Source organism: Meriones unguiculatus, chromosome 8 (genome assembly GCF_030254825.1).
Source record: "Meriones unguiculatus strain TT.TT164.6M chromosome 8, Bangor_MerUng_6.1, whole genome shotgun sequence".
NCBI lineage: Eukaryota > Metazoa > Chordata > Mammalia > Rodentia > Muridae > Meriones > Meriones unguiculatus.
Window position 1 is genome coordinate 72,565,599 of NC_083356.1, and position 17,396 is coordinate 72,582,994.

The 17,396-nt window shown below is 45.3% G+C and overlaps 1 protein-coding gene across 9 annotated transcripts in view; it reads left to right on the forward strand.

Moving 5' to 3' along the window:
• Sptan1 (spectrin alpha, non-erythrocytic 1) overlaps positions 1–17,396 on the forward strand; it is a 67,675-nt gene that overhangs the window by 41,630 nt on the left and 8,649 nt on the right. For 6 of the 9 annotated variants that reach the window (XM_060389835.1, XM_060389833.1, XM_060389837.1 and 3 more), the window contains 18 exons: positions 593–640; positions 1,552–1,643; positions 1,907–2,051; positions 2,138–2,319; positions 3,526–3,625; positions 3,734–3,931; positions 4,011–4,157; positions 6,113–6,216; positions 6,347–6,509; positions 6,839–6,853; positions 8,339–8,470; positions 8,838–8,975; positions 9,958–10,062; positions 12,373–12,581; positions 14,136–14,256; positions 14,644–14,765; positions 15,153–15,285; positions 16,390–16,488. In XM_060389835.1, coding sequence (XP_060245818.1) covers positions 593–640; positions 1,552–1,643; positions 1,907–2,051; positions 2,138–2,319; positions 3,526–3,625; positions 3,734–3,931; positions 4,011–4,157; positions 6,113–6,216; positions 6,347–6,509; positions 6,839–6,853; positions 8,339–8,470; positions 8,838–8,975; positions 9,958–10,062; positions 12,373–12,581; positions 14,136–14,256; positions 14,644–14,765; positions 15,153–15,285; positions 16,390–16,488 — 2,253 coding nt within the window. The remainder of the gene's footprint in view (positions 1–592; positions 641–1,551; positions 1,644–1,906; positions 2,052–2,137; positions 2,320–3,525; positions 3,626–3,733; positions 3,932–4,010; positions 4,158–6,112; positions 6,217–6,346; positions 6,510–6,838; positions 6,854–8,338; positions 8,471–8,837; positions 8,976–9,957; positions 10,063–12,372; positions 12,582–14,135; positions 14,257–14,643; positions 14,766–15,152; positions 15,286–16,389; positions 16,489–17,396) is intronic. The other 3 variants (XM_060389834.1, XM_060389838.1, XM_060389841.1) reach the window with 1 other exon arrangement.

Consider the following 17,396-nt stretch of genomic DNA (forward strand, 5'->3'; position numbering starts at 1 on the left):
GAACATTTGATGGCTCTCCTTTATCTAAGGTGAGCCCTGCCTCCTCTTATTATACTTGAAAGATTTTGAGCCAAGAGGAGTTTTTTGTTGTTGTTGTGTTTGTAAGATCCCTGGGTGTTTATAAGTGTCTACATTGTAAAAAAGAAAGCTAATTCATTGGCTTGTTTTCATTTTCCTTCAGCACACTGTTAGAAACAATAGCCTAGTAACTATGTTAGCCATGGAATGAGTTATTTCTACACCTCACTAATACCTAATTACAGTAGCCAGTGTTTGTAGATCTTTTTCTGGAGGGTTCTTCGGTATCAACAAGAAAATATCATTCATGACTCTGAGCTGCCCCTCCTTCAGCCGCTGTCCTCAAGGGTTCAGAAGCTCTACTTGGGTATGCCTCTCCTTACAGCCAACTCCACTTATTTACTTGCTGTTTTCTTATACCTTTTTAGTAGTTGGCATTTTTATTAACATTTCTACTTTAAATATTGCCAGTGTCTATGTAGGATGATGTGGGTTGACTATTGGGACCTATTTAGTAGTACTAGCAGATCTGTCTCTGAGTGGACAGTCTCTTGACTGGTTTCTCCTCTCACAGTCTGCTCGCCTGATGGTCCACACAGTGGCCACCTTCAACTCCATCAAGGTAAGAAGAGGTGATCTGGTTACCCTTGCTTTTCTTTACTGTCTTCTTTCATTTGACTATAGCAGAGGGCTTGTCATTGTCGCTGGAGCATGTTGTAATCAGGCCCCTTTCCTTAGATCTCAGAAATATACTCAAGCATCTGATGAGGATGCTTGAGTAACTAACAGTGTGTGTTAGTTACTTTCCATTGCTGTGACAAAATACTCTGACCAAGGCAATTTATTAAAGAAAGGGTTCTATTGGGCTACGGTTTCAAGTTGTAGTCCATAATGGCATGGCAGCAAGAACATCCAAGACTCCTCTTACTGTGCAAAGAGGAGGCAGAGAGAGTACATTGAGAATGGCCAATCTTTCGAAACTTCAAACCTACACAACCCCCAGTGACACATCTTCCCCAGTGAATCCAAACAGTTCTCCCAGTGGTTGGACAGTCAACCCAAGTATTCAAACACGAGCCTGGCGGGCCATTCTTATTTACACCAGCACAGAGCAGCACTAAAAACCTTCACTGAGCTTTCCAGTGGAGCAGGAACTCACCATGCCTGCTGCCTGCCCTTACCTTTCCTAGATGTGTTCTGGCTCAAGACTTTATTGTAGTGCTGAGAGAAGACTCTCAGCTGTCTCCATCTGACAGGTACTGCTAATGTAGGTGCCACATGCCCGGCACCAGCACCAGTGGTAGTTTCTCCCAGTGTTGAAAAGACAGCTCCTAGGTCAGGCATTTGGGGGATTGGGGGACTGTTACATATAACTGGTTCTGATCTCTGGAAGATGGCTGTTGTGGTACATCACTGGTGTATTTGCAAGGAAGATTTGAAATGGAAAATTACAGGTGACCATTTTCCTAAGGCCTGGTTATGGGTGTGGCCAGAACAGGTTAGAAGAGAGCTCATGTTGCTTTTCTCCTGCAGGAGCTGAATGAGCGTTGGCGGTCCCTGCAACAGCTGGCTGAGGAACGTAGCCAGCTCTTGGGCAGTGCACATGAAGTACAGAGGTTCCACAGGTGAGTGTACCCAGGGTTGGCTGGGGCAGAAAGAAATAAGGACTTTACCCCTCATACATGAGGCTTGCTGAGTGGAACCTGACCGTAAGTAGCTATGTCTTACTAGTGTTTGGGCTCTTGACACCAAAGCCATGTAAGAAGCAATGAGTGGATGCTGTTAATAATGCTGGAAATGAATGTGTGTAACTATTACAGACACACAAGTGCCAGCCCTGGGACAAAGGCAGTGATGCTTGGCACTGACCCACTTGTCTTACTTCCAGAGATGCTGATGAAACCAAAGAATGGATTGAAGAGAAGAATCAGGCTCTGAACACAGACAATTATGGCCATGATTTAGCCAGTGTCCAGGCCCTGCAGCGCAAACATGAAGGCTTCGAGAGGGACCTTGCAGCTCTTGGCGACAAAGTAAGAGATGCTTGGGGAAAACTGAGGTCTAAATTCTGCCAAGTACAGCTGTTTCCCTGAACATTCTTAACACTATTTGCCTATAGGTGAATTCTCTTGGGGAGACAGCCCAGCGCCTGATACAGTCCCACCCTGAATCTGCAGAGGACTTAAAGGAAAAGTGCACAGAGTTAAATCAGGCCTGGACCAGCCTAGGGAAGCGTGCAGACCAGCGCAAGGCCAAATTGGGTGACTCCCATGACCTGCAACGCTTCCTTAGCGATTTCCGGTAAAAAAAAAAAAAAAAAGAAAACAAAGACAAGTATCTTAGTTATGGTTCTATTTCTGTGATAAAACACCGTGATCATTGCATATATGTGTGTGTATGTATGTATGTCCACACATACATGTTTGTATTCCACAACTCCCACCTAAATGCTAGAGAACAACTTGGAGAAGTCAGTTCTCTCCACCATGTGCATTCAAAACAAAATTCAGGCCTCTACTCACTGAGCCATCTTGTTGCCTCCATTGTGAGACACCCCCCCCTTTTTTTGTTAAATTTTATTACATATGTATGTATTTATTTTGGGTTTTTGAGAAATGACTTCTCTGTGTAGTACTGGCTGTCTTGAAACTTGCTCTGTAGACCAGGTAAGCTTGGAACTCAGAGATCACGTGCTTCTGCACTTGAGTGCTGGGCTAAAAGGTGTGTGCCAGCCTGCCCAGCTCTTCTTTCATGAAAGGAATATTACAATTGCACCAATGGCACATTCCGTGCAAGCCCTGCTATGGACTCCCTCTTGCTCTCTTTCAAATTCATGCCTCTTTTAGTGTGTGTGTGTGTGTGTGTGTGTGTGTACATTGTACATACTCAGTCTGTACAATGTCATTATGCTACTTTTTTTGTATATTTTCATTTGGTATTGGATAACCTGTTAGTGTGTTCTTCCCCTGGGGAAGACTGTTTCTCTTCATCTCAGAATTACTTAGTTGCCTGTAGTTGTAGTGTTGAAGCTTTGAGAACCTTACCCTTTCCACATGTCTGTTGTCCTTGTTCAGGATATTTAAGCAGCCACTTTGGGTGAGACTTCCATGTTTAGGAAACAATCTCAGAGCACACTCCTTATTCCTCTGGCTCTTACAGTCTCTGCCCCTCTTCTGCAGTGGTCCTGAGCCTTAGGGGTGCAGGCCTTGTATTAGAGATGTATCAGTTGAGCTTCATGATTCTGCATTTTGTTTGTGTTTTCTATAATAGTCAGTGTTTATTGCTTGATAAGGGGTGAAAACTACCTAGCTAGATCCAGAGAAAAGATCCCTCTCTTTTTTTTTTGGTCACAAACAAGAGGCTGTAAGACCCAGCCCTGCTCAATTTATGACCAGGTTAACCTTAAATAGCCCTCTAAGGCAGAAGCATTGCAACCGGTTCCTGGGCATAATGCCTGCTTGTTGTCATATAGTGTAATGGGTGTTCCTTTGTGAATCTGGTTTCTAGGGACCTTATGTCTTGGATCAATGGAATACGAGGGTTGGTATCTTCAGATGAGCTAGCCAAGGATGTCACTGGAGCTGAAGCTTTGCTGGAGCGACACCAGGTAGGTGCTGCTGGCTTAGTGGCCTTACCCCTCCCCCTCTTGGGAGCCAGTGGTTAACACTAGTGTGGGCGTCTTCGACAGTTACCTAATCCCTTCTCCTCTTGGCAGGAACACCGGACAGAAATTGATGCCAGGGCTGGCACTTTCCAGGCATTTGAGCAGTTTGGCCAGCAGCTGTTGGCTCATGGACACTATGCCAGCCCAGAGATCAAGGAGAAACTTGATATTCTTGACCAGGAGCGCACAGACCTGGAGAAGGCCTGGGTCCAGCGCAGGATGATGCTAGACCACTGTCTTGAGTTGCAGGTGTGTGTACTTGAGTCCTCATCAGGTATTTCTTGCCAGTGGCCAAATCTTTTTTCACACCTACCTGTCTACTCTGTAGCTGTTCCATCGGGACTGTGAGCAAGCAGAGAACTGGATGGCTGCCCGGGAGGCCTTCTTAAACACAGAAGACAAAGGAGACTCTCTGGACAGTGTGGAAGCTCTGATCAAAAAACATGAAGACTTTGACAAAGCTATCAATGTACAGGTGGGGGCCCTGGACCGTGAGGTCCTTGTTTGGATTTGTCTTGAGTCACATCTTATTTGATGGCATCCTCTTGGTGACTAGATTTAAAAAATAGTTACAGACTTGGCTATATTATTTAAAAACTGTTGATAGCCTTAATATTCTTGTTATTCAGGAGTTAGATACAGGTGTAGCTCTGAAGTACAAGGCCAGCCTGGGCTACATAGAATGTTGCACATTAGCTAGGGGTACATAGTGAGACCTTGTCTCTTAAAAAACATTTTTAATGCTATTTAGATGGCAGTTGTAGTTGTATGTTAGAGTATTGCCTACTATGGTAGAGGGTCTTGGGTTCGATCCCCAGTACTGTAAAAAATGCCTTAGCACCTACTAAGATTTTCATATCAGCTACAAAAAATAATCATTATATTGGGCTAGATACATGGCTCACTGGTAAAGAGCCTGCTCCTGAAGAGGACTTGATTTCAGCTCCCAGCATCCTCATCAGGTAGTTCACTAGTACATGTAACTCCAGCTTCCGGGGATCTGATGCCTCTCTCCTCTGCAGGTACCCACACTCAACGTTTATGTGCAACTGCGCACACAGGCATGAGCATATAACCATAATTAGAAATAAATCTTTTCTAAAAGTATAGTCAGTTACACATCAACAAATAGTCGGGGGCTGGAGAGATGGCTCAGAGGTTAAGAGCACTGGTTGCTCTTCCAGAGGTCCTGAGTTCAATTCCCGGCAACCACATGGTGGCTCACAACCATCTACAATGAGATTTGGTGCCCTCTTCTGGCTCACACGCATACATTCAGGCAGAATACTATATACATAATAAATAAATAAATCTTTAAAAAAACAAAACAAAACAAATATTCAGGAAACTGTATATGAATAACTTTATTTTTTTTAAGATTCATTTATTATGTATACAGTGTTCTGCCTACATGTTTGCCTGCAGGCCAGAAGAGGGCACCAGATCTCAGTATAGATGGTTATGAGCCACCATGTGGTTGCTGGAAACTGAACTCAGAACCTCTGGAAGACCAGCCAATGCTCTTAACCTCTGAGCCATCTCTCCAGCCCATGAATAATTATTTTAAAAACTAGACCATGTGTGGTAACATACCTTTATTCCTTCCAGTACTGGGAAAGCTGAGATAGGTAGATTGGAGGCTAGCTTGGCCTACATAGCCAGCTCCAGGCTAGACCAAGTTAGATAGTAAGACCCTGTCTCAAACCACAACAGCAAGAAACCTTGAGGTACCAGCTGTTGTTGGACTTCTGTAATCTCAGCATGTGGGAAGCTGAGGTGGAAAGATGGAATTCAAGGCCAGTCTGAGCTACATGACAAAACAGTCTCCAAGGAAACAAAGCTTGCAACCCAGGGCCAGAACACTGCTTAGTATGCAATAGTCCCTTAGTTCAGCACATAGTGCCGAAGCAATGTTTAAAATCTTCCTGAAGAAAACCGTAGAAGAAACGAAACTCAGGTGAGGTCCTGGAAGTAGCTATGTGGTGCAGGCCTTGAACTCACAGAGATCTGCCTGCCTCTGCTGGGATTAAAGGCATATGACACCATACCCAGCCTCTTCTCCTCCCATCCCCTCAAAAAAAAATTCTAAGGGTGAAATTTTATGTTTTGATAACATAATTCAACAAGGAACAAAATAGACATCTGGGACTTGAAAACCATTTTGTTGGAAACAGAACTTATTTTATGAGCCTAATTTGTTAGACATCTGCTGGTGTCCCAGAACCTACACACCTCAGTATGACCTGAAGTCCTCTTGAATTAAACCCTACTCTAGTAATGATGATAATCAAGCTGGCGTCTAAAGTGTCAGTGTGTTCCGATCCTGCCACCAGTTAGTTCCATCCCCCAAAGTGTAACTATCTCCTCTGAAAACTAGCAGGTTTGACAGGCCTTGTTCAGCCACCCTGACCTCTGCCTGTTTGCCCTTAGGAGGAAAAGATAGCTGCTCTGCAGGCCTTTGCCGACCAGCTCATTGCTGTTGACCACTATGCCAAGGGAGACATTGCAAACCGACGCAATGAGGTCCTTGACAGGTGGGTGTCCTGTGGTGGTGACAGTCACCAGTCAGATCTGAGAAGATGAATGCCCACATGCGAGAAGTTACACCTACTCCAGTTTCGTCTGTTCTGGGAAAGAACACTCATATTTGATCTTCACGGTCAGGTGGCGCCGCCTGAAAGCCCAGATGATTGAGAAAAGGTCAAAACTTGGAGAATCTCAAACACTTCAGCAGTTCAGCCGGGATGTGGATGAAATTGAAGCCTGGATCAGTGAGAAGTTACAGACAGCAAGTGATGAGTCATATAAGGACCCCACCAATATCCAGGTGAGTGGGACTCTGGATGCTTGTTCTACAGTGCCCTGTGTTGTGAGTAGAGCTGTTAAATGAGACTCTGTAAAGAGTACATCTATAAAGCCATCTGCACTGTGCTGAGGCTGAAGGAGTCCACTGGGTCAGTAGAGCCATTTGGAAGCTGCTCCCTTTCTTGCTGGCTTCTGTAGAAGCTTGTCTGCTATAATATGTTCTAATGGTCCTGTTCCTGTGCTTTCCCAAGTGCTGAACTTCTGGGGAAGTATGGTGGCAGAGTGAGTCTGTAATAGCTGAGACGTGTTCACATCAGTGTACTGAACTTTTCTTTCAATCTGTTTTTGTAGCTTTCCAAGCTGCTGGTAAGTTTTTTACGCTTATAAGAGTTCTAGATGTGTGAGCTCTGGGATTTGTGTTCTACTTTGTAGAGTACGGTTACTGTGGCTACATACAGTCCACTGGTGTCTATTCATCCATCATCATTCTAATCCCCAGTCAACCCTCATCTAGTGTCCCTGTGAGATGTGGCTTTCTCTATTGTAATTAGCCTCTGGTCCCTATCTCTTCCTCCCTGTTTCATCGTCCAGGCAAGTTCTGTACTACAGTGTTTGATTTGGGAGCAGTAGTTGATCACTTCCTTTCAAGGGGTGCTTTTGAAAATGGAATATCAGCTTCTTTATGTAAACTGTGACTTTGTTTTCCTGGGCTCAAGGTGTCAAGTGGCCTGGGAGGTCAGGCTTGCTTGGGATGAATCCAATACATACAGGCTGGTGTTCAGAAGTGCTGGCCTGGAGAACTGGAATAGCAAGGTGTGCTTCCAATTGTGCGTACATTGTTCAGGAGGTCACAAAAAGAGACACCTGTCACCACATGGCTCAAAAGTCCCAGAACTGGAAAGAGAAAATAAAGCTGTAGAAAAGAATAAATGGGTTTGGGCAAAGCACAGGTTGACTACATTGTCAGGATCTGTAGGTGAGATCTCTGGTTGCTAGCCAGGGTCCCCTCACTCTAACAGTTACTGCCTCTGAAATGCAACATTGAGTGCAGAATTCTTGGCCAACTAAGCTGTTTTGTTCTCTTCTCTCTCTCTCTCTCTCTCTCTCTCTCTCTCTGTGTTTTTCCTTTCCTCAATAACATCCCCGAGACAATTTCTTGCTTCCCACAATTATATTACAGCTGCTGTATCCTCACAATCATATCTCTTAAGTGTTTTCAGCATCTTTTGTTTCTTAACAAATTCTTAGAAACCGTACAAGGCCCTCAGCTCTCTCTTCCTGGCAAAAATAAAGTTCAGCCTGCCTTTAGACTGGGTTTTAGCAGCCTCATGTTTTGATTAATGACAGGTACCAAAAATAAACCTACAAAACCAAATCTTCCTCAGCAGAGGAACTGCTGCAGCCATCCATGTGTTCCTGCTGTGGGTGGTAGGATAGCCCATACATAATGTCTGTCAGGGGTTCTGTCCAGGAAGGATAAAGACATGGGTTGGCATTGGCACATGCTTAGAGTCAAAACTGAAATTTGACCCTTTTGTCTCCTACAAAATGTTAAAAAGTACAAAAATTTGAGGCTTTGCTACCCGCCTGCTGGTGAGCTGTTCAGAACTGGCTTTTCCCCACTGCCCCTGAACCTAGTGCATCTCCCTTTCTGGCCTAAACCTGCCTCTGCTGGGCTTTCATAGACCCCACACAACAGTACCACACAACCTGTGGTAGCTTTCTGTCCACCCCAGTGCTTGCCTTGTTCCTTACCTTCCTAGCACTTTTTCCCTTCTGAGTATCAATTTTGCTTTAAGGACAAACCTGGCAAGAACTGCCTTTGAATGGTGGTTTGCTTGGTATTTTCAGAGTAAACACCAGAAGCACCAAGCCTTTGAGGCAGAACTGCACGCCAATGCTGACCGAATCCGTGGGGTCATCGACATGGGCAACTCACTCATTGAGCGCGGGGCCTGTGCTGGCAGTGAGGATGCCGTCAAGGTATGGCCCAGGGGCCCATATTGACTCCAGAAAGAATGGCAGCATGCTACTGGCCCACTGTACTACACCTGATACTGCTTAATACCTACAGTCTCTGGAATTCAAGAACATAGTTCCTGTGATTGTTTCTCCATACTCTTTAATGATTTCTGATTTGGGTCTTTGGAATGGGTTCTTTAAGCTGGGTGTGGTGGCACACACCTTTAATCCTCAGGTGCAGAGGCTGGCAGATCTCTGTGAGTTGAGGGTAGCCTGGTCTGCCCAGAACAGTCACGGTTACAGAGAACCCTGTGGGGGTGGGGGAGGAGAGAAAGGAATGGGTCCTTTGGAGACTTCTCTGTCCCAAGTGACCCCCATCTCTTGTAAGGCCCGTCTGGCTGCCCTTGCAGACCAGTGGCAGTTCCTGGTGCAGAAGTCAGCTGAGAAGAGCCAGAAGCTAAAAGAGGCCAACAAGCAGCAGAACTTCAATACTGGGATCAAAGACTTTGACTTCTGGCTCTCTGAGGTAATGTGAGGTGCATCTCGCTCCCTACCATCAGGGAATTTCTAGGCATTTGATAATGAATGAGTCGGTCAGTCAGTCAGCCTTAAACAGAAGTCCACATTGTGAGAAAGGTTCAGATTCCTGTTAGGAATTGCTAAGCAGGGTGAATAGAGGTTTAGAGCAGAAAACTGGTTTCAGAAGATTCTGGATAACAGACTCTCCCCAAGGCAGTGTATAAGGAAGGGAGTTGGGAAGGCAGTTCCAAAAAATCTGCACCAAGATAGAACTAAAAGGACAGAAAAGAAGGGAGCCAGAGTCTAGGCACTTGAAGAAAATTGGGACAGCAGAGGCTCTAAAGAGCATGATTTTAGAGACCACTACATTTCAGAATCTCTTTCCAGTCTATGTGTTTTCCTGAATTGTACTGTGATTTAAACATTCCCGTGTGCCTTAAGCTCAAGGGTTCCTAGAGTGCACCTGGCTCACACTGTGGTCCTTGCCCTAGGGGGCTTCACCCGTGGGTTGCTGTGCTCTTTGCTTTTGCATTCCACTGGGGCTGTGCCTCTAAACTGCTCTGAACAACTCCTTAGTCATGTTGGACCTAAGCTTAGGGGACAGAACAGTGACTCCTTGGGGTAAGCCTTTAATCCCAGCACTCAGGGAGAGAAGCAGAGGGTCTGTATAAGTTCAAGGTAATCAAGAGCTACATAGAAAGATCTTGTCTCAAAAAACCAAAAATACAGCTGGGCAGTGGTATTTAATCACACCATTCAGGAGACAGAGTTAGCTGTATCTCTGAGTTCAAGGATAACCTGGTCTATAGAGGGAGTTCCAGGACAGCCAGAGCTACAGAGAACTCCCCTCCTGCTGCCCTTTCCCCTGAATATTAATGACAAAGTGTAACTGGTGGTTGAAAAGGACCTAGAGCAGCACTTTAGCCATAGTGGGTTTTCCAGAACACTACGCATGCACCCTGTAATAACCGTTCCCTTTTATGTTGCAGGTGGAGGCTCTCCTGGCATCTGAAGACTATGGCAAAGACCTTGCTTCTGTGAACAATTTGCTGAAAAAGCATCAGCTGCTAGAGGCAGATATATCAGCCCATGAGGTCAGCAGTGTGACATATGGGAGGACAGAGTGATTAGAAGGAATCCCAAGAGTATCCCAAGGTGTGGAAGAGAGCTAGAGCTAGAGCTAGGAAGGAAAGTGATGCCTGGCACCCAAGGCAGCACTTTGTATTAGGCTGGCTTCTTGATTTTTCTCAGCCTAGGTTTATACAGAGCTGATCTATAAGTACCAATCTTTGTGAGAAAATCGGTTGATAGCCTCTGCCCCCCTCTCCCTACCACTGGAGATGTAGCTTAGTGATACAGCAGTTGCCTAGCATGCCCAAGGGTCTGGGTTCTGTCCATACTGGTACAAAATTGAAACAGTTTAGTTTGCATATATATTTTGTTGTTTACTTTTTTTGGGTTTTGTTTATTTGTATAGGTTTTGGTTTTGTTTTTTTAATTGTTTGTTTTCTCAAAAGAGGGTTTCTCTGTGTAGCACTGGCTGTCCTGAACTCCCCCAGTACACCAGGCTAGCCACAAACACAGAGATCTGCCTGCCTCAGCCTCTGAAGGACTGTGACTAAAGGCATGTGCTACTACTGCCCAGCAGTTGGTTGTTGTTTGTTTTGTTTGTGAAGAGGTATATATGCTGTATATATGGCTGGTCTCAAACAAGATTCACCCACTCTGATTTAGGGTGCTGAAATTAAAGGTATACACAGACGCACCCAGCTCTTTATTTTTGAAGCAGGCACTCAGTACATAGCCCTGACTTCAGAGTTACAGTAGTGTTTCTGCCTCTGGCTCCCAAATGCTGAGCCTATAGCATCTACAGCACATCCGCAGCTTTAAGTAATTCAAGTACTAGTTCTATGGTGTAAGCAGCGTTTATGTGAATGGTGATAGTTTTTCTAAAGAGATGTGCGTGAGAAGGGCTGCATTGGTTACGTCTTTGCAGATGTCTTAATGTCCATCCTACAGAGAAAGTATGGAGTTCACGCTTCTGGTTGGTTTGTTTTGTGTGGTGTGTATGATAGGCATACATACCTAGACTAAAGATAGAGGAGGAGGAGAAATTTGATTCATACTGTTGGGGAATAGTTTTCCTCTGCTTTTATACCAGTACCTGGAATTGTTAATAGTTTTTTAACTTCATTACAAAGTAGAATCAGTTTTTCACACTGAATTATATCAAAAGCTGTCTTTGTGTTCTGGATCATTGGTCCATCTTAGGCTTGGGGTAGATTGTATCTACTTATAATTCTGTCACATGTCTGTCTCAGTTAGAAAATATTGGTACTCTGAGTTAGCCATGTTGGTTCTAAATACTTAACACCTTGCTAGTCTCGTCAGAAAAACTTCTGAGGTACCAGATAAGAATTTTCCAAAAGTTTGAATTTTATCATTGCCAATTGACTTCAGTTTCTGGCAAGTGACAAACTCGCTTCATTTGTCTTGAGGGGCAGGGTGGGCACAGGTGAAGCTGAGTCTTACACTGTAGCACAGCCTGGCCTTGAACTCAGTGCCTTGGCCTCCCGAGTGCTGGAGGTACAGGCTGACCCCACACATCCAGCTCACTTAGTGTCTGTTGGAGATTCAGGGCTGAATGATCATAGTTTTGAGTCCTTTAAAGTAATATGTGGATTTTTAAAATTATTTGTTGGGGGTGGGGTAGTTCAGTCAGAGGATAACAAAGGAGTCTATTCCCTCCTATCCCAGACTGAATTTAAGTCACCCTCTGAGTCGTCTTGCCGGCCCTAGATGTTAAATTAAGCAAGCTTTGCTATGGCACACACCTTTAGTCCTATGACAAGGAGGTGGATCTCTTTTGATTTCCAGGCCCGCCAGGACTGCATGGTGAGACCCTGTCTCAAACAAAACAAAATTTACTAACTTCTGCTGCTTTTCAAAGGATACTGTGAAATTGGTGATGCAACTTAGTGGCAAAGTGTGCTTATCCTACACAAGACTCAGTTCAATCTCTAGCATCAAAATATGAAAGGATAAAGAAATAAAAGCTGCTGCTAAGCAAGATAATAAAGCTGGCAATGACAGCCTCGTCTACAGAGCGAGTTCCAGGATAGTCAGGGCTACACAGAGAAACCCTGTCTTGAAAGGTGTAAAGCAAAAAGCAGGTTTCTGCTGCCACCAAGGCACTGCATTCTGCATCTTACTTCCTTCCCACCATCAGTGCGCATTTCCACGTGATGACAGGGAAATAAGTCCTGGTGTCGTTATGAGAATAGTTTAATCTTACAGAGCTGCATTGGTCCAACCCTGATGAATGAGGCTGGCCCAGTAAGGAATTAATGATTGCTGGTTTCAGGGGCCGGGTTTCTGAGCCCTCTCTTGTGTCACTGCCACAGGATCGTCTGAAGGACCTGAACAGCCAGGCTGACAGCCTGATGACCAGCAGTGCCTTCGACACCTCCCAAGTGAAAGAGAAGCGGGACACCATCAACGGACGCTTCCAGAAGATCAAGAACATGGCAACTTCCCGAAGAGCAAAACTGAGCGAGTCCCATCGCCTGCACCAGTTCTTCCGAGACATGGATGATGAGGAGTCCTGGATTAAGTATGTGCCTGCAGTTATGTGTTCAGTGTCTCACGGGGCTGCCTGGAGAGGCAGGGGTTTCAGGGTTCCTTGCTCTCTGGGGGTGACTGGAAAGTGTGATGGAAGGGCACAGTTGAGGGACTTTGCCAGGCTCCCTACTCTTCTACTGCACACCAGTGAGCAGTACTGGGATTACCCTGTGCTGGTTGTAGCCATGATGTCACAGTAGACCCTACCCTTTGGGTCCCTAAGACAGTTGTTGTTTGGGGTTTTTGAAACAGGATCTCTCTATGTAGTCCTGGCTTTCCTGAGGCTTACTATGTAAACCTTGCTGGCCTCAAACCTGCAATTTGTTTTTTTCAATCTCTCACACCCTTAAATTTTCTACACAGCAAGCTCTAAGACAGCCAAGGCAACACAGAGAAACCATGTCTCGAAAAACTAAGCAACAAAAATTAACTCCCCTCCACCTCCCAAACACTACAGCATGTTAAACACGCATGTTTTCTATCTATGGCTGGCAGTTTTGTTTTAGAGTTTTCTGGTTGGGACAGTCTCATGTCCCAACCTAGGTGATCCTCAGCCTTGCTGTGTAATTCAGTACAGCCCTAAAACCCCGAGGCTCCTACTTCTCCCTTCTAAGTGTGGGATTATGGGTGTAAATTACTGTGGCTGATCTAAGCTGGCCACTTTAAAAGAAAAACTCCTCTCTATGCCTCACACCATTAAAAGCTCTTTAAAAAATTATGAGTTGGGGCTGAGGAGATGGCTCAGCACACACATGGAGGCTCACAGCCATCCATAACTTCAGTTCCAGAGGATTTAGCACCCTCTGCTGACTTCTGGGTACTGAGCATGCATGTGGTATACATACAGACAAAGCGTTCCCATGTATAAAGTAAATAAATCTAAAAAACATTTTTAACCTAAAAAACGTTGTACAAGTAAACACCTGTTTTGTTTGTTTTTGTTTTTGAGACAGGGTTCCTCTCTGTAATCTTGGTTGTCCTGTACTCCCTTTGTAGATCAGGCTGGCCTCTAACTCAGAGATCCACCTGCCTCTGCCTCTCTGAGTGCTGGGATTATAGGCTTGCATCACCGTGCCTGGCTCTTTTTAGTAGTTTTTAAGACAGGGTTTCTCTGTGTCGCCTTAGCTGTCCTGGAACTCTGTAGGCCAGACTAGCCTTGAACTCAGAAAGATGAGCATGCCTCTAACTCTCCTGTGCTGGGATTAAAGGCGTGTGCCATCACACCTGCCTTAAAGAAACGCCCTTCTATGCTTTCTCTATGGGACTGTGAGTAAGTGAAGTTAGTAATGACACGGTGGCACTCCTCCTCAGGGCAGGGCTGTTCTAGAGACCATTACATACGGGAGCCATGTTTGCTGACAAATGGGAAGCCAGAGGCAAGTCTAGAGCCACGACTTCGCAAAACAGAGGCTTCTGTTTTCAGGAAATGGGAACGGATTTTTATGAAGAAAGTGGTAGAGGTTGGAGGATGCCAAGAGTTAGTGGCTGAACTAACACCCTATGGACATGAGCAGGTGTAGCTGATTATACTACCATTGCTCTTCAGGGAGAAGAAGCTGCTAGTGAGCTCTGAAGACTATGGCAGAGACCTTACTGGTGTTCAGAACCTGAGGAAGAAACACAAGCGGCTAGAAGCCGAGCTGGCTGCACATGAACCGGCCATTCAGGTGAGGGGTTGCCTTCTGCTGAGAGAACAGGACCATGGGAACAGGGTCAGGTATAGGCAAAGTCCTCTGATCTTACGCCCTGTAGTCCTATAATCATGATACCTTATCCCAGCCAAGAAGAAGCAGTTCTGTTGTTTGTTTTGAGACAGGATTTCACTGTGTAACCTTGGCTGGTGTAAAACTCCTAGTGTAGACCAGACTGACCTCAAACTCAGAGACTGCCTGCTTCTGCCTCCCAAGTGCTGGCAGTAAAGCAGTGTGCCACCACATAGCCTGAAGGTATAATTGTGAATGTGATCTTGAGACTTCCTGGCACCTTGAGCCACAGCTGCTGAAACTAAGCATTTGGCAGCCCTGCCAGTGTTGACTTTTATTCTCACTTTCCAGGGTGTATTGGACACTGGGAAAAAGCTGTCTGATGACAATACCATTGGGCAGGAAGAGATCCAGCAGCGTCTTGCGCAATTTGTGGAGCACTGGAAGGAACTGAAGCAGCTAGCAGCTGCACGGTGAGCACTCAGGCACAGACAGGCCTGGCCCTTCCAGCTCCCAAGCCCTTTCCTTTGGTGTCAGGTATTATCTTACACCAGAGCCACCTCCAACAGTCCATTCTGAGCTTGTCCTGTCCTATTTGTCTGAACCTAGCATTAATTCCAGAGCTTCCTCTTCTGAAAAGCACTGTCTGCCTGTGTCTCTGAGAAGGCTAAGCCATGTTTCCACACAGACACACCTTCATATGGATATTTTAAGATATTTTATGCAAAGGAGAACCCTTTTTTTATTTTTTTTTTTAATTGGACCTGAGATCTTAAACACACTAGTCGTCAAAGGTCAGTACCATTTCATGGATATTTTAAGTATATACTAACGATTTCTCTTCTCCCATCTATGATAAGGGGTCAGCGGCTAGAGGAGTCCTTGGAGTATCAGCAGTTTGTAGCCAATGTGGAAGAGGAAGAGGCTTGGATCAACGAGAAAATGACTCTGGTGGCCAGTGAAGATTATGGAGACACTCTTGCTGCCATCCAGGTGAGGAGAGCTAAGCAAGCGCATGAGCATTGAAGGTGTGCTAGCTTAACAGTCTGAAGATGGGGAGTCTGCGGTGTAGTGCAGGCCAGCTAGGGTCCCAGAGCAGCATCCTTACTGCTTCTAGGACCGTGCCTTTACTCCAGGCTCTGTTTCCACATCACCATCTCCCTCTCTGTCTACTTTTTTTTTCTTTTGGCATTCTGTTCAGCATGCCTGTCTGCCCAGATTGACCTCTTTTTGTAAGGATACAATCTTATTGGTTAGAAACACCACAAAATATCCCTTATTGACCTTTTTCTCATGTCCATGGCCCTAGAAGTTAAGCTATCCCATAGCCACTTCCAGTTAGTTAACACTTCCTCTGTGATGACTTGCACTAGTGGATATGTAATCTCTACTGTTTCTAGGGTAAAAACTGAGCAGAAAAACTTCAGTTGGCCACAGTCACAGACTGGCAGCTAGGATGTTTTTTCAACCCACTTGGGTTCTCATCCTACTGTAGGCTGGATCAGTTTCCAATACTTTGTTCAAAGAGGCAAAGGCAGAAAACATAGGGTGTTAAAGGCATTGCCTGTTTTCAGAGCTGGCCCTGAGGCAGCCCTGTCATGGGATAGGAGAGGTCACACATCACCGTGGTTCCAGCCAGCAGATGTGGAAGCAGTTTTCCCTGCCTTGAGCCATTCTCTGTACTGTAGGAGAAATTCAGTGGCATCTCTCAGGTTGTGGTTGAGGTCCCTAGAAGCAACAAGGGGAATACTGTTCTCCAGTCATTAGGGAGCTAGGCAGAAGACTGGGTCCCCAGTGGGATGTTCTTACAAGAGTTGTTGCTCTATTGGGTGTTCATGTCCAGCTCTCTGACCAACCTAGATTAGAGTATTCTGCAGACCTTCAGATTTCCTGGTCTGCAGCTTCCCTGTGCCATGTGACACTGCTTCCCCTGCAGCCTATTCTCTCTCACCCTTAGTTCCCTAGGACCCATGGACCATGCTAAGTGCTCCCCCCCGTAGAGTAGAAAGGAGGAGGACAGGTCTCATAGCTTGTGTCACTCTCTGTCCAGAGACCTAGCGCATTACACAGTGGCTGACCTCACTCCTTTCTCTCCAGGGCTTACTGAAGAAACATGAAGCTTTTGAGACAGACTTCACTGTCCACAAGGATCGGGTGAATGATGTCTGTACTAATGGACAAGACCTCATTAAGAAGGTGAGCCTGGATCCCAGGAAAGCCTTGTTCTCACCCAGGGTAGCTGTACCTGCAGAGTACACCAAGCTAAGGCCTTAGTAGAGACTGTCAGCAGGTCCGGCCCTTGCTTCCTATAGCAGAAAAGAGTTACTTCTAATTTGGCAAATTACTCCTTAGGTTACCAGCTTTTGGCCTTAAGTGAGGAGTACATCTTGTTGAGTTTTGTGTTTTTTTTTTCTAACAGTAGGGCTTTCCAGAATACTATTCTTCCTTCATTACTTTTCTTTTTTTACTGTTTTATGTTTGTGGGTTTGCCTTCACATATATCTGTGCACCGCATTCATGCAGTGCCCAAACATGTCAGAAAAGTGTGTTGGATCCCCTACAGTTGGAGTTACTTACAGATGTGGGTGCTGAGAATTGACCCTTGAGCCTCTGGAAGAATAGCCGGTGCTCTTAACCACTGAGCCATCTCTCCCAACTTTTTTTTTAAGATTTTATTTTGTGTTTATTTTTTATAGTGTGTGTATAGTACATGTATGTAATACACACAGAGACCACAAGAGGGCATCAGATTCTCTTCTTTCCCCCTTCCCCCCTAGCTGAAATTACAAGCAGTTGTGAGCCACCTTGTGGTCTCTGGCAACCCCCAGTCCCATCTTCCTTGGTGATAAAGGACACTATAGAGATAATAGAAAACAAAATAAATAAGTAGAAACTACCCATTGTGACATGGTGGTACACTCCTAACCTGGGCTGAGTAGTAGCCCTGTCTCAAATCATCATCATCATCACCCCTAGAAATTACCCAGAAAGCCATCACGCAGAAATGGGTATTCTAGAATTTTCTATTTTATCTTGAGACAAGTTTTCTTGTAGCCCAGGCTGGCTTCCAACTTGTTCTGTAGTCAAAGACGACCTTGACCTCC